This window comes from Thunnus maccoyii, chromosome 2 (genome assembly GCF_910596095.1).
Source record: "Thunnus maccoyii chromosome 2, fThuMac1.1, whole genome shotgun sequence".
NCBI lineage: Eukaryota > Metazoa > Chordata > Actinopteri > Scombriformes > Scombridae > Thunnus > Thunnus maccoyii.
In genome coordinates, this window is record NC_056534.1 from 26,854,466 (window position 1) to 26,870,194 (window position 15,729).

General features: G+C 42.5%; 1 protein-coding gene across 1 annotated transcript in view; it reads left to right on the top strand.

Annotated features, from left to right (window-relative positions):
* Window positions 1-4,496, top strand: part of maml3 (mastermind-like transcriptional coactivator 3) — a 112,989-nt gene extending 108,493 nt beyond the window's left edge. The window contains exon 6 of the mRNA XM_042430477.1: window positions 306-4,496. Within this exon, the coding sequence (XP_042286411.1) occupies window positions 306-1,408 (1,103 nt within the window). The 3' untranslated portion in view covers window positions 1,409-4,496. The remainder of the gene's footprint in view (window positions 1-305) is intronic.
* The last annotated feature ends 11,233 nt before the right edge of the window (window positions 4,497-15,729 follow it).

Here is a 15,729-nt window from a genome sequence, read left to right on the forward strand (position 1 = left end):
TTTTTGTTTGTTTTTTTTGTTTGGTTTTTTTGCCGTGGTAGGATTTGAACTAAATTGAGAGGGAAGCATTCGTTTCCAGAGTAAACAGGTTGTCACAGAACATAAATCTTTCCCTCAGCGCTGACTTATTAGATCAGTCTTGTGTGCGATTTGGTGATTAAAGTGGATCTAGTATACAGGCTCCAAAGCTCTCTCACAAAAGTCCAGCTCCTTGGTGATTTCTCTCTCCATATGCCTCTCTAATTCTTTCCCATCTCCATTGTCTCTCTCTGTTGCTCTAACTTGTTCTCGTTCTTCTCCTCTAGGTACTCCTCAGGATCTGGCATCCAGGAGCCAGGCTCTCCAGAACATTCGGGCCGCCCGTCTTCTACAACAGCAGCAGCAGAACCAGCAGCAGATGGTCCAGATGAGTTCTGTTCAGGGTCAGGGGGGCTCTGTGGGACCCCAAACTGACATGGGCCTACCCTACGGCAACCAGGGGTCCAACCAGGGTTCCCTGTACGGGCTCAACCCCTCCATGAGCCAAATGATCCACCAGCAGCAGCACCAGAGCCAAAGCGTCCAAGCCTCCATGGGTCTTCCACCGCAGCACAACCCTGCCGGAGGGCCACCCCGGCAGGCAGGTGCAGGGCCTGGGGTCGGAGGTATGCCTGGAGGCCCTGGAGGTGGTGGAGCTGGAGGGTATGGAGGACAGGGGATGTTAATGAACTCCATGACCCAGCAACCCCTCAAAGGCCCTCCTAATGCCAAAGCCCAGGCACAGAGACTGCAAAGCATGCTGGGAGCAGGAGGAGGCGGCGGGGGAATGGCAGGAGGCGGCTGGCCGCAGCAGCAAGGACAGAGTCTGCAGGCCATGGCAGGAGGAGTTGGAAGGACTACAGGCGGAGGTGGAGGGGACATGGTGGGGTTCAGCTCCGCCCAGGGTTATGGGATGCAGCCAGGTCAGCCCCCGCGAATGGCCAAGCAACATTTTCAGGGTCCGGGCCAGGGGATGAGCCAGGGGATGGACCCCAGGGTGGGCAACCCAGCGGCAGGTATGGGTGGCCCAATGATGGGCCCTCACATGGGCGGGCAGCCCAGGACCAACCAGCCCCGGCCCATGGTCATGAACCAGGGGATGAACCAAGGGGTGATGGGACAGGGGATGACTGGGATGGGGGGTTTCGGGCCAGCCCCTGGGGGGCCAGGAATAGGGGCAGGGGGAGGAGGAGGGGGACCTTACGGACCAGGGGGAGTTGGGGTTGGAGGTCAGCCGCAAGGCTACCAGAGGACAGCCAATCAGGATATGTCATCCTATGGATATGGGGGCGGGCCCTCAGGTGGAGGAGCCTTCGGATTGGGCGATGGCTCAGGGGCGGAGCTGGACTCAAGTGATGGTTGGATGGAGGAGTTTTTCCCGAGCCAATAGCCAACGGGGGAAACTGGAGATGAGTTTTTACTGGATGAACTAAACATTAAAGTAGGACAAATGTTAATATCCGAGAAAGTCAAAACAAAAAGGATGATATGATGTGGACTTATGACCGGCATGTTTTTGTTTTGTAAAACATGAGCAAGGTTATAAATTAGTTCATGTGTTATGTTTTGTGTGTGTATGTGTGTGTGTGTGTGTGTGTGTGATAGAGAGAGAGATCATTATGTCTCGTGCATATTAATGAAAAACCAATATAGAGATTAAGAGGTGTGTTTCCATTAGTTCCCCCTTTTTCTCCATGGAATGAAATTTTCTTGTGTTCCAGTGTTTGAAAGCGAGCCCCATTTATACAGTGCTTTGAGCCAGAGCTTCAGCAGGGGCTGATTGAACACCGCAGACTGATGAAGGGGGAGGAAGACTTGTTCTCAAGACAGCAATTTATTTGTGTTTGTGTGTTTGTGCCACCCAGCTCAGTGCTTCAGATCTCTCAACTATGTGAGGAGCTGAAGGGAGTAGAAAGCACTCTCAACACTTCCATTTCCTATCTTAGATACACACTCGCACACACAAATCTGTCTCCCTCTCACACTCTCACTGTTCTCTTCACTTGATCTCTCTTTCTCTCATCCTCCTTCCCTCTCTCCTCCCGTCTTTCCCACCCTCTCTCCAGAGACTCGTTCCTCGCTCTCAACACTCCTTTCTCTGTTTAAATTGTGAACATCACAACAGAACAAATGATGTTCCTCTCTTGCGCCACACGAGCACACTCTGCCCTCTAGTGCTTTTGCTTGGCAACTGACGTGGGTGGCATTTTTCGAGGGGGTTTCATTTCCTGTGCGTGGCTGTGGATGATGGGCATGTACAGTAGAGTCAGACAAAGAGAGTTAAATGCAGAGAAAGAGGGAGACAAGAGGCAGCTAAAGCAAGCACATGGACTCAAAAGCTTACATACACATAGACAAACCAACACAGATAAACAAGCATCAGCCCGGGAGGATGAGCGGATGTGTGAGAGGCAGCTAACAGAGCTAATATTACATTAAATCCTCTGCCTGCATGACACAAACTACATCACATGCATCAGGCTGACACAAAGCTAAATGATCGCTGGGCACTGAATGTATTCAAGCACCACAAGTGACTTCTTCTTTTTAAGGAAAAAAAAAAAAAAAAACGCTCATTGAAAGCCCACCCACGTTGTTTTGTTTGTTGCTGTGTTTTATCTCTAACAATGATGCTGGTTGTGTCTGTCGATTAAAAGAAAAAAAGTTTAAATTAGCCTTCTTTTAGTTTGTGTTGTCTTTTGAAAATCTGTTTGTCCTCCCATTACAGCACAGCCTTCCCTTCTGGTTGTCAATCACCGTTGCCCTGCTTTACATCGTGGCTTTTCTTGTACCGCAGCTATGAAAACGCCCTCGCTCCAACTAGAACGTAACTGTGCTATACTGTAACACTACTGTGAAGAAATGCGAGTTGTCCCCTTCCAGCGCTTTACTAGGAAAATGAACCACTGCTAAGCCTTGAGTTTGTTTTATAGACTCTGTGATTCCTGGTTTTAACAGTAGAGAAACTTCACACAGCGGACAGGCTTAACGGGTGACAACGATTAGCGCCAGTTAGCATCAGAACACTCAGTGCTTCCACTGAAGTCTCCCCTTCTCTGAGCTTACTTCAGTAAACTGTAGGCTTTACTCCAGACCGTATGGTTTTGATCATCAACAAGCTGTCCACTCTTTTGCCCTAATGGTTGAGTAATAAATATGTGTCAAATAGGTTTTAATACAGTAGTTGTTGGTAAGATACCACCTTACTTCTCTAACTATTTTGTAATCTTGGTTTAAAGATGAATGAAAAAGTGTCTGTACATGCATAACTTTGTATTTAGTTCATCAGAGTGAAAGTTTTGAGGATGATGCTGTAATCAACAAACCAAAAAGCCTTCTTCTCTGTAAACTAACTCCTTGCCATCAACGCATTTGTTCTCATGGTTGTTGGTGTTGTATAATCCAACCCTTTAAATACAAACTTTAACCACCACACCCATCATCCTGTAAACGTTGCTGCATTTAGTAGCACCCACGAATGAGGTTCTGTACTTTGATTTTGTCATGTCTGGGGAGTCGAAGTCCTCTGTCTTACTGTGTGGAGTTTGAAGGTCGAGGGCATGACGGATGTTTAGGGTTGGACCGTTCCCCAGTTTTATCAGGGCAAGATGGTCAAAACAAACCCTGCATCAGTGTCTGGATAAACTCTTGGACTGTTTGAGCCTTCATTGTGCAGGAAAAGCAGTGGAACTCCACTGTTCATGCTTCCAAAACTAACTGGATACCAATCCAGTAGTCCAGGCAGGCTCAAATAAAAATCAAGTGAACACTGTTGGTGAAATGGAGACGGTGTGTAGGAAAACACCTTGAGGTTTATCACTCTAAACTGTAGGCATGAAGGTAGAGAAACACTTCTGGGGCAGTGTTCAGGTCACAGAAGGTTGTGACTTTTTTTGTCTTCTTTAAAGTGAAGGTTCGTGATATGGTTTGATATCCCTTCAGGAAGAGAAAGGAAGCTTCCTCCAAATATCATTATGTACCGGGACCAAGTCTGTAGACAACATTTTAACAAAAATTGTTGTTGTTGATGTTCTTTGTTTTTATTTTATTTGTTTTTTACTGGTGCTGACATATATGTGATTATGAGAAAAAGTATATAAAAGATAATGGCTATTTGTAAATATGTTTTTACAGGTTTAAATACATCAGATAATACAGTCTCTACTCTGTAAAGAATTTACTGTTTGTTGGAAAATAGAGAAGTATTTTTATTTTTAAGTTTTTTGGTTTCACTTTTAACCCATCTGAGCTATGCCATTGCACTTCAGACAATGTCTTACTACTAATTTGTATTGTAAACCTCCTCTCTTTTTTGGATTTTTTTTCATTTGTTTTTTCTAGTTTGAGATTTGACTCTGTTCTTAAGCAGTGCTTATTTCTTTTTATCCTGTACAGAATTCTGAAATGTTAACAAAAGAGAATTACAAAAACTTTTTTTTTTTTTTGTTTTTCAAAAAGATACAATAAAGAGAGAATGTTCTCGCTGATCATATTAAATGAAAGTTTCTGTTGTTCATTTGTGAGCAATCACAACATCTGTGGAGCCTGAAACTGATTAATATAGTAAAAGGTTATCAGACAATCAAAGGAAAAACTGATTACACAAAAAATATAATGGAATTATTTCAGAAAGTAAACGTTAGCATTAGCTAGCTAATGTTACTTGGAAGGTTTCTGGTTTGACATTATCGGAAAAGATATTTAATCACACACATCTACAAAATGCCAAGGATGACAATAACGTTAATGAAGACAAGATGCGCACTTGAAAGATGAAAATGATAAAAGCAGAGTTTACTTCCAATTATTGCTAGCTAGCTAACTTTGTTAGCTTGCCAGCTAAAATGCCTTAGCCACTGTTCCAAATGCTTCTACGGTGATGCTACAGCAGTGTGCAGTACAGTATATGATGATTAACGTTATGTGCACTAGTGTAGATTTATCATGGATGTATAAAGAGAACTGGATACAGTGTCGGAGGCAGGGCCCCGTTCATTCCTATGAAAGTTGCTCAGTGGCGCATGAAGCAAAAAAAAATTGACTTCCCGGTATGAAAGTACCCGTATCTTCCACATTGTGTGGCCCATAGAGCATGCGCACTAGTGACTTTTTCTGGCTGAGTGGGCAACTTCCAGTTTAGCCCTCCGGCTAACTTGAATGGGGATAAAACAATTCAATCATGCAGCTCTTCTAGGCTTTTGGAATGTGATAGGACCGAATGGATTTAATCCTGATAGTGAGAGAAGTCATTTGGGGTTGTGACGCTCAGAAAAATTTATCTGCTGATTTACAGACGTCTCTTTCACAATGTAAGTCTATGGGAAAAAGTCTTTTTGGGCCAGTGTGCATCACGTGACATTGTAATTACATGGTTTGGGTGCTATGTCAGATTTGCTTCAAAGCCTGGCACTCTTCCTGTGTCCAGTTCTCTTTATACATCCATGAGGTTTATGAAGAAAGTTGGCTTCAGCAAGGTAGCTAGCTGAAAAGTATGATTCACACACAAACTCTGGACCAATCAGTGCTCTGGACATGTATAGACACACCCATCTCACTAACACATATGTATAAAGAAATCTGGAAATGTGGTGAGGAAAAAAGTTTTGATTAAGTTAACCACTGGTCAGGGCGGTTGTGGCTCAGGAGGCAGACTAGGTCATCCACTAATCAGAAGATCAGCAGTTCGGTCCCCAGCTCCTCCAGTCCACATGTTGAAGTGTCTTTGGGCAAGATACTGAACCCCAAATTTCTCCGGAAGGCTGTGCCATCAGTGTGTGAGAGTTTGTGTGAATGATTAGAAACTTCTCCTGATGAGCAGGTTGGCATCTTGCATGGCAGCCTCTGCCATCAGTGTATGAATGTGTGTGAATGGGTGAATGTTGGCATGCAGTGTAAAGTACTTCGAGCGATCGGAAGACTAGAAAGGCGCTATATAAATGCAGTCCATTTACCATTTAGTGGTTAATGTCCATTTCATACACAACAATACTGTGTGTGTGTGTGTGTGTGTGTGTGTGTGTGTGTGTGTGTGTGCATACACAACATCTATACTTACCCACGTTAGCTGACAAGCAGTCATTTCATTTCAGGATTGCAACGCTGAGGGAGACAAATGCACACACATTCATGTAGCGCCAAAAACCAGACTGACTAACTGCTGCAGTAATGTTTTGTCTAACAGACCTCATTTGCATAATTAGACTTGCATATGCTAAAGAGCAGAGCCTTAATTCTGTCTGGCGGTAATAACAACGATGAATCATGGGCTCCCTGTTGCTGTCAGCAGACAGACAGACAGACAGAGACCACACACAGGGCCAGGACCTTTTTGTTGTAATTCATCTTTTCACAGCCCGCCCCTTTCAAACTCACTCCTCCTCGCCCTCTGTCAGCCCCGCCCCTTTCCCCTCACCTCTCTTCTTCACTGTGGCCACCTTCCTCTACCTCGTCTCCTCACATCCCTGCTACGTCTTTCGTCTCCTCGTCTCTCCTAAGGCTGCCATGTTTCTCTTCAATGCTCTACCCCCCACCCACTAGCACCACACACACACACACACACACACACGTATCCACCACACTCCTGTTCTCCCATCTGACATTGATAAATGGAGACTTACAGAGATGACAACATCATTACTCATGTTCAGTAGCAACACCACCTAGGACAGAGAAAAACGAGAGGAAGAGGGAGGATGAAGGACAGGACAGGAGGAAGATAGGGAAGATGTGGAGTGCAGGGGGAGAGGGGGCGCTGCAGTCGGAGGTGTTTGCTACAATCCACCCCCAAGCACATACCTTAACATCTCCAGAGAGCACAATGTTGAGGTGTTCATTACTGGTGTGAAAAAGTGGAACGACTGTTGATAGTAATGGCAGACTGGAAGATTGAAACTCATCGGTTTCCTACACAAATCCAATCAGACTAGAATGGCTGCAGGGCTGCAAGAAACAACAATTTTCTTTAAATCTGCTGCTCTGTTCAATTAATCATTTATTGTGTAAAAAATCACACATCACACACACAAGAGCTTCAAGGAAGGTCTTCACACTGAAAAAACAACCAAAATATTCAATTTGTAATGAAAATCAAGCACCTTTTCACATTTTAGAGGCTAGAACCTGCATGTTTATTTGGTACTTTACTTGATAAGTTGTTAAAATGATTAGTTTCTCAAAATTAATTAGTTAGGGCCTGCCTTTCTGTCAAGCTAGAGCGCTAAAGACAAGAAACAAAATATAGCCATGCTAGCAGTTCTGTGAGGCTGTACATGGGCACGGTGGTGCTTTGAGATAAATGCTAAAATGCTAACGTTTAGCCAGTAATGTTGTTCACTACCTTAATTTAGCATGTAAGCATATTAATATTTGATAATTAGCACTAAACACAATGTACAGCTGAGGTTGGTGAGACTAGTCCAATTGTGTAAGAAGTATTCAGATCCTTTACTTAAGTAAAATTACCAATACTGCAATGTAGAAATACTCCATTACAAGTAAAAATCCTACTTCAGTCAAAGTACATAAGTATTATGAGTTTGATGTAGTTAGTATTGCAGTAAAAATAGTGGTTTAGTCCCTCTGAGTGGTATATTATTATATATGACATCATTAGATTATTAATACTGAAGCATCAGTGTTAGAGCAGCACGTTACTGTTGTAGCTGCTGGAGGTGGAGCTAGTTTCAACTACTTTATATACAGTTAACTAGTTTAGTCCAGTGGTTCCCAACCAAGGGGTCGGGCCCCTCCAAATGGTCACCAGATAAATCTGAGGGGTTGTGAGATGATTAATGGAAGAGGAAAGAAGAAAAAACAAAGTTCTGATACACAAATCTGTTTTCAGTTTTTGGACTCTTTATCTAATCTTTGATTTTACAATATTTGAAATATTGGATCATTTGAACATTTATTGAAATGAAACCATGTGAGAAGTTTAGAGGGAAAAATCACTATTTGGTGGAGCTGTTAACAACTCATAGACATCTGAAATGTGACACCGAGTACACACTGCTTTTTGTAAGACGCCAAAAGCCAAAAAGGTTGGAAACCACTGGTTTCATCTTTAACAATGTGTTGTATTTTAAAAGCTTGTTATATTATCCATTGTGTCAAATCTTCATCTGAAAAGTAACTAAAGCTGTCAAATAAATGTAGTGGAGTGGAAAGTACAATATTTCCCTCTGAAATGAAGTGGAATGGAAGTATAAAGTGGCATCAAATGGAAATACTCAAATAAACTCAAAATTGTACTTAAATACAGTACTTGAGTAAATGTACTTAGTTACTTTCCACCACTGGACTAGTCATTAGTTATGCTAGGTATATGGTTAGAAATCAAAGTATTGGAGAACAAATTTTGACCTCATGATGGCAATGAAAATGTCAAGGAATCACTGAAAAGAAAACAATCTAGTAATCGAAGCACTAGATCAACTGACTGACAATCGCCAGTGTGGATAAAATGCTATTACAGGTTTACAGTGCAAAAGTTATGTCTCTGATGTCCAGCCAATCCACTCAAGATCTGCTTTTCTTTTAGGGGCTGCTGCAGCAAAAAACCCATCATCTTTAGAGAGAAGTGGCAGGTAAAAGACCTCATAAACACACAGAACAGTCTCTCCTGCTCCTCAGCGCTCAGCAGATCATCAGCAGAGCAGACAACCAGCCAGCCACAAGTCCGAGTTAATGACAGCCAGTTTCCTCCTGTAGCCAAACGCTTACAGACACACACCATCAGCCTCGCACACACTCCAGAGGCACTGTTATGGGCTCTAATCAGAGCGACAAATGATGTGTCACAAAGAGTGGGAGATGAGTTGGAAGAATCATTCACTCTCTCTCCCTCTCTGAGAGTAATAAGGTGAAGAAATGTAGCTGGAGAAATGTGGAGTGGAAAGACATATGGGGGGCAGGGGATGGGATAGTGTGGAGTGTGTGTGTGTGGTGTCAAGTTGATGAATGTGGTAGCAGGAGCCATTGTGGTGGTGGAGGAGTAGGAGGCCACCAGATAACAGCAGAGCAAGGCCTAAGCTGTCTCACACCATGAATAAAACACCATGAAAATCTCTCTTTAGCTCCAACTCTCTCTCTCACACACACACACACACACACACACTTAGATTATTCTAATTACCTTCAGATGACTTTATCTTTCAGTTTAAATGGTGAGTATCAGACTGTGGGATAAGTGCTCTGTATGCTGCCCCGGCTTGTTTAAGATAACCTGCACATGTATATGTACTGTATGCTTAGCGGGCTGTCCACGTTCCCTCACAACCTTCAAGTAGTGCAAAGTCTGCTTGTTGGCAGGTGATCAGCATCAAATTGTGTCATATTGTGAGCAGTGATGTGGTTTCAACTTTTCTATCGATGTGGTGCCCTCTAGTGGCTGCTGGATGGAACTGGGAGAAACTTCATCCTGCTTTTTGTGCTGCTACGTTTATTTTCCCACTTCACACTAAAACAGCAGCTTTCAGTGTGAAGCAGTTATGTTGATCAAAATGTTACATCACACTTCAACACATGATGTCTCCAGATGTTAGATCATAACGTTTATATTCATTTAGATAGTTTGTGTAGGTTATTATTATTATTATTATTATCATACCACGTCACCAAATTGTTTTAAAAAAGAGCTAAAAAGTGATTTAATAAATGAGTGAAACCAAAAAAATTACTTATAGATGGACAAATCTGTTTCTCTTCCCTATTTTCCAACACAAGTGTTTCAATGCCAATGTTTCTTTTTTTAGGTTCAGGTTTCATTTTCAATGCCAAATTTTATTTTCAATGCCAAAATTTAACTGCTACTGTTCTGGTCCCATATTCCTAATAGCACATTGTGCAGTAAAGCATATGTGTGTTTCTAATTTATGACAATATGACAACATGATACAAATAAGACAATAAGATAAAAAAGGACCAAAAGGACAGATATTCTGTCTGTTACTGCATCTAAAGGGCTGCTACCAAGTTCGCACATCACAATCATTTCACTCATCCTGTAAAAACAGTTGTTTAAGGTCTTCTGCGGCTCTGGAGGAGCTTTGTGAATCTGACAAGATAACCCTGATGATGTCACAATGATGTCATCAGGGTTATCTTGGCTTGGACTGGAGACTAAACATTTATAACAGCCTGCCATGTGTTGCAAACTCAGAGAATGGAGTTTGAATGTCATGGCTTTGACTGTAAGGAGGGTCTAACAAAAAAAAGGCCATCAAGTTGTATTATGTGAAATGTAGTGTCTAGTGAGTTTGACCCATACAAAGGATTAAAAGTCAGGATATCTTGACCTCTGCTGTGTTGAATTTCTCATGAGACCCCTCAACTTTATGGAAGTTCAATGGTAATTGGGGTACTCTGCAATCAAAAGTTGGTCAGCATAACGGTGCTAGTGTTATGTGGAGTGGAGCAGGTGGACCCAGATGCAGGAGACCGTAGGCAGAGCAAAGCTGAAGAATAATGTCTTAATTCTAGGCTCAGATACAGGCAAACTAAAACTAAACTGAACAAACGGAGCAGAACAAAGCAGAGCAAACTCAACAGTATCCAACAAGACAGGACTTAAATTCAAACTGAACTAATGAAACAACAAGGAACAGGCAGCAAGAGCTGATTGGCTGGGGGAGACACAGGTAGCAGGGCAGGTGTGGAGGGAAAAACAGGCTGAGGAAAACACGAAAAAACACAAAAGGCAACAGCTGCTCTGGGCTGAGGACACATCAAAAACAGAACTTCATCCCTGAGTTAAATTAAAGTCCACAATATAACAAAGCACAATCCTCTTCATATATAAACCATCATTCATTAATCTGTTTTAGAATCACATAAAAATAAAGTGCACAAGTCACACTGAGCAAACACAGCAAACAAACCTCAGCACTATATCGCCAACCCAGGAACCTTTACCAAAGACTAGAAAAATAAATTGCTGCTGACAAACAAGCACCAGTAAATCTGTCAAGCAGAGTGGTCTGCATATTAAGGCTGCATGTAACATAAATTGGACTAAAAGACAACTGCAGCTCTAAATAACGTAACTGGTGTTTCAGTTCACTTGAGCACTTAGTTCCAATGAGAGTCAATGTAGAAAGCAACAGTATCTCAAGTGGTCCTTAAATATAATCTGGACCTTATCAGTCCTTCTCCCACTCAGTCCAGTTCAACAAACAGAGAAAAAGTCTGAGGGCATCTGGAGGACTAGTGGAGGGACACAGAGCCAGATTGGGACATAACCAGCTGGTTAACATAACAATGGTTAATAATCTCATGTGATAAATGAGGAATTTTGATTATGGGGTTTGGGGCTTGTTTCCGCTGTACATCGTGTTGCTTCTTTTATTTCCACATGGGGTAGATGGACCATGTCCAAAATACTGGAGCCAAAATGAGGCTTCAAACGGGGAGCCAGACCGACAGAGAGAGAGCAAGTCAGACCAAAAATTTAAGGATGCGTACAGTTTGAACTATTCATCACAGTAAACAATACTTATCCTTGAGCTACTATATTATATTCTCACAAGTGTATGTAATTCACAGAGCTTGCAAAAACCCAAGTGTAAAAAGTGTAAATTTGTGGTTTTATTGAGGGTTGTGTGCTGGACTATTTCTTGGCCGGACACAGTGACATCCAGGAGTCTCCACTGGTTGCCAGGCAACCTCACTACGACAACAAGACTCCAGGAAGTCACTGTGCTTGCCTAAGAAATAGTCACATGACCCCCTTTAAAACCACACCTTGCTATGTTTACACTTTTTTGTACAGATTAAACGCATGAGATGTAACTGTGAGCTGGTGGGCACATTTAAAGGTACCCTTATGATCACTTGTAGTGCTCTGGAGCAATGATTTTATAAAATGCATATGCATAAAAACGTGCAGGCGATGCAGTACAAAATCTTGTCAATGCTTTAATGTTATGTGACTGATTTACGGGTGGAGGTAACGCAATAAAACATAACAATGCGCCCATAAAGGCAATGAAGAAGAAGACTAGAAACCAAACATGTAAACTATGCAGGATTTAAAATATTTTTTATAAACAGCATTATTAATGTTCTATGACGAAGAAAATGCATTTGACACTTATGTTAGACCTTAGGGATATACACAATGCTTTTTGGTGGGTAACACTGAACATAAACGTAGCTTTTTTTTGTTTACAAGAAAACTCCACAGGGTACCTTTAAGTTTTACAAACTGGTAAAACCATTTCCTTTTGGCTTTGAACATGTTGGCATTGTCATGGTGAAAAAGGGACCTTCTTCAAACTGCTGCCACAAAGTTGGAAGAACTACTGTCTAAAATATTATTGTACACTGTAAAATGTGTTTGTTTTGTTTGTTTTTTGTGGGCCTGTTACTGTGTTGTGTGTAAGACAAGCTGCTCCAAACAAATTGCCCCTAGTGAGATTAATAAAATTATTTGTTTGTATTGTATAATGTATTGTAAAATTAGAGTGCCCCTCCACTGAAAAATGTGTTTTTCTTCTTGTTCCTTCAGTTGAATGTTTGAGCTTCACTGTGCAGAATGATGAATGTGACACTAGAAGACTGTTTTCATTTTTATCTGCTGAAGGAGGAAAGTTTCTCTGTGCTCACTTTAGATATCAGTTTAACTTGTGTATGTACTAAATGATTTTGTGACATCACAACTAGTTTACAAGCATGTTTTCAAGCATGGTTATGTGTTTAAGATTTCCATAATTGGAAATACAGGACCTATAGCCCAAATCATACCCACCCAAATGATACTTTATTTTTGACCCTAACTTGCTGTTGAAAAGAAAGACAGCACTCAACATGTTGCATGTTTCATAAATATCTTATGAAAATCAGAATTATTTTAGAGCATAGATTAATTAAAGGTGTTAATTGTGCTTGCTTTTTTGATGATCACAGACATGCTGCCACATCTATTTGCAGTTTTAATTGAGTTTGTTTGGGGTTACGTTTGGGATACAACACATTATTCAAATTGTGACACATTAACTGGATTTTTCAATGAGGAGGAGGAGAGGGAGTAGATGTCATTTTAAGGGTTTTTAATTAATTAACTGAACTTTTTTTGTGCAAAAACCAGACTGTCAGACACAAATTATTAGTCAAAGACAAGTATTTTTATGTTTTAAACTATGCCTGCAGGGGATCTTTAAAATTACATATGCGTTCTCCCTCACTGAAAAAGCCAGAACTGCCTATAAATATGCAAATATTGTTCATTTCAAAAATTTAACTACTTGGCACAAGATGTCTCCTACTTAACTGAAAAGTCTGTTCTCAGTCTATGTGTGCTGGAGGCTGCAAGTTTTCACTTCAAACTTCTGTAGGTTGTATATTGAACCACCACTGGCTCCATACTAGTTATGATGTCACAATTCCTGCTCACAGGTAGGCTACAAGTGAGTAAACTGAGATAATAATAATAATAATAATAATAATAATAATAATAATGCATTTAATTTGTACTGCACTTTTCATTCACAGTGACTCTCAAAGTGCTACAGCATTAAAAACATACAACATAAAGAAAATAATGAGTTAAGATGAAAAAGCCTTCCTGAATAAAAAGGTTTTAAGGCTGTTATAAGGCAAGCACCCAGCAGATCAATGTGAAAAACTCTACACATGTATCATTCTGCACAGTGAAGCTCAAACATTCAACAGAGTATTAGGATTCATCTGAGTGACGGCGAGGAGGAAGAAACCGTTTCTGTGTCTGGTGGTTTTGGTGTACAGCGCCAACCAGAGGAGAGAAGTTGGAAAAGATTATGTCCAGGGTGTGAGGGGGGGTTTGTGGTGATTTTCCCTGCCTGTTTCCGGACTCTGGAGGTGTACAGATCCTGGATGGTGGGCAGGTTGGCACCACTAATCTTTTCTGCAGACCTGACTGTCCGTTGTAGTCTGTTACTGTCCTGTTTGGTGGCCGACCCAAACCAGACAGTGATGGAAGTGCAGAGAACAGACTGGATGACTGCAGTGTAGAACTAGATCAGCAGCTCCTGAGGCAGGTTGAATGTCCTGAGCTGGCGCAGGAAGTAGATCCTGTCCTTGGCCTTTTTGATGACTGTGTTGATGTTGGATTCCCACTTCAGGTCCTGGGAGATTGTAGATCCCAGAAACCTGAAGGATTCCCCAACTGACACAGTGCTTTTAAGTACGGTGAGAGGAGGGCAGTGATGGGGGCTCCTCCTGAAGTCCATTGTCATCTCCACAGTTTTGAGTGTGTTCAGCTCCAGGTTGTTGTGACCGCACCACAGGGTCCGCTGTTTGACCTGCCATCTGTTTGCAGACTCCTTTCCGTCTCGGATAAGGCTGATGACTGTTGTGTCATCTGCAAATTTCAGAAGTTGAACAGACGCGTCTCCTGAGGTGCAGTTGTTGGGGTAGAGGGAGAAGAGCAGTGAGCACACATCCCTGAGGGCATCAGTGCTGACTGTTCAGGTGCTGGATGTGATTTCTCCCAGCCTCACCTGCTGCTTCTTGTCTGTCAGGAAGTTTGTGATCCACTGACAGGTGGAGGTGGGTGAGTTTAGTGAGGGGGACTTCTGGGATGATGGTGTTGAACGCTGAACTGAAGTCCACAAACAGGATCCTTGCGTACGTCCCTGGGGAGTCAGGGTGTTGCAGAATGTAGTGCAGCCACATATTGGCTGTGTCATCCACTGATCTGTTTGCCCAGTAGGCAAACTGCAGGGGGCCTGTGATGCCCTTCAGGTTGGTCAACACCAGTCTCTGGAAGGACTTCATGATCACAGACATCAGGGTTATGGGCCTGTAGTCGTTCAATCCAATGATGGAGGGTCTCTGAGGGACCAAAATGATAGTGGAGCGTTTGAAGCAGAAGGAGACTTCACACAGCTGCAGTGATCTGTTGAAGGTCTGTGGAAAGATAGGGGCCAGCTGGTCAGCACAGACTTTCAGACAGGAGGGTGATGTGCTGTCTGGGCCTGGTGCCTTCCTGATCTTCTGTCTCTGAAAGAGCTGACACACATCCTCTTCACAGACCATCAGTGCAGGTGGGGAGTCGGGGGGAGGAGGGAGGTTATAGCAGAGGGTGCAGTTGGTTGTGTGATGTCTGAGTTGGAACAGGTGAGGGGTGTGAAAGTGAGCTGATCAAACCTGCAGTGAAACACATTCAGGTCGTTGGCTAGTTGAAGGTTCTCTGCAGTGTGGGGGGATTATTTCCTGTAGTTGGTGATGTCCTGCAGGCCTCTCCAAACTGACGCAGGATTGTTGCAGGAATTCGGTGTGGCTCCTTTATGCTACTCTGATCTCTTTTGTCAGAGTGTTTCTGGCCTGGTTGTACAAGATCCTGTCCTCACTCGCGTAGGCCTCCTTGGCCTGACAAAGCTACCTGAGCTTTGCTGTGAACCAGGGCTTATTGTTATTGAAGGTGTAAAGTTTTGGTGGGCACAAGGATGTCCTCACAGAAGCTGATGTAAGATGTGATAGTGTCAGTAAGTCCATCCAGGTCTGTAGATGCAGCCTCAACAACACTCCAATCGGAGCATTCAAAGCAGGCCTGTAGCTCCAGTATAGGCTTTAGTGTATGTTTCACAAATAACTAAATACTTTATCTTTTGGCACATCAGTACTAGATTATTATGAGTATCAGGACTTTAAAACGATTGTGTGTCTATTCTGAAGAAAGAACCACTCGGACTTGGAAGAAATTGCCTCTTTTTGTGGAAAGAGGAAATGGCTGGA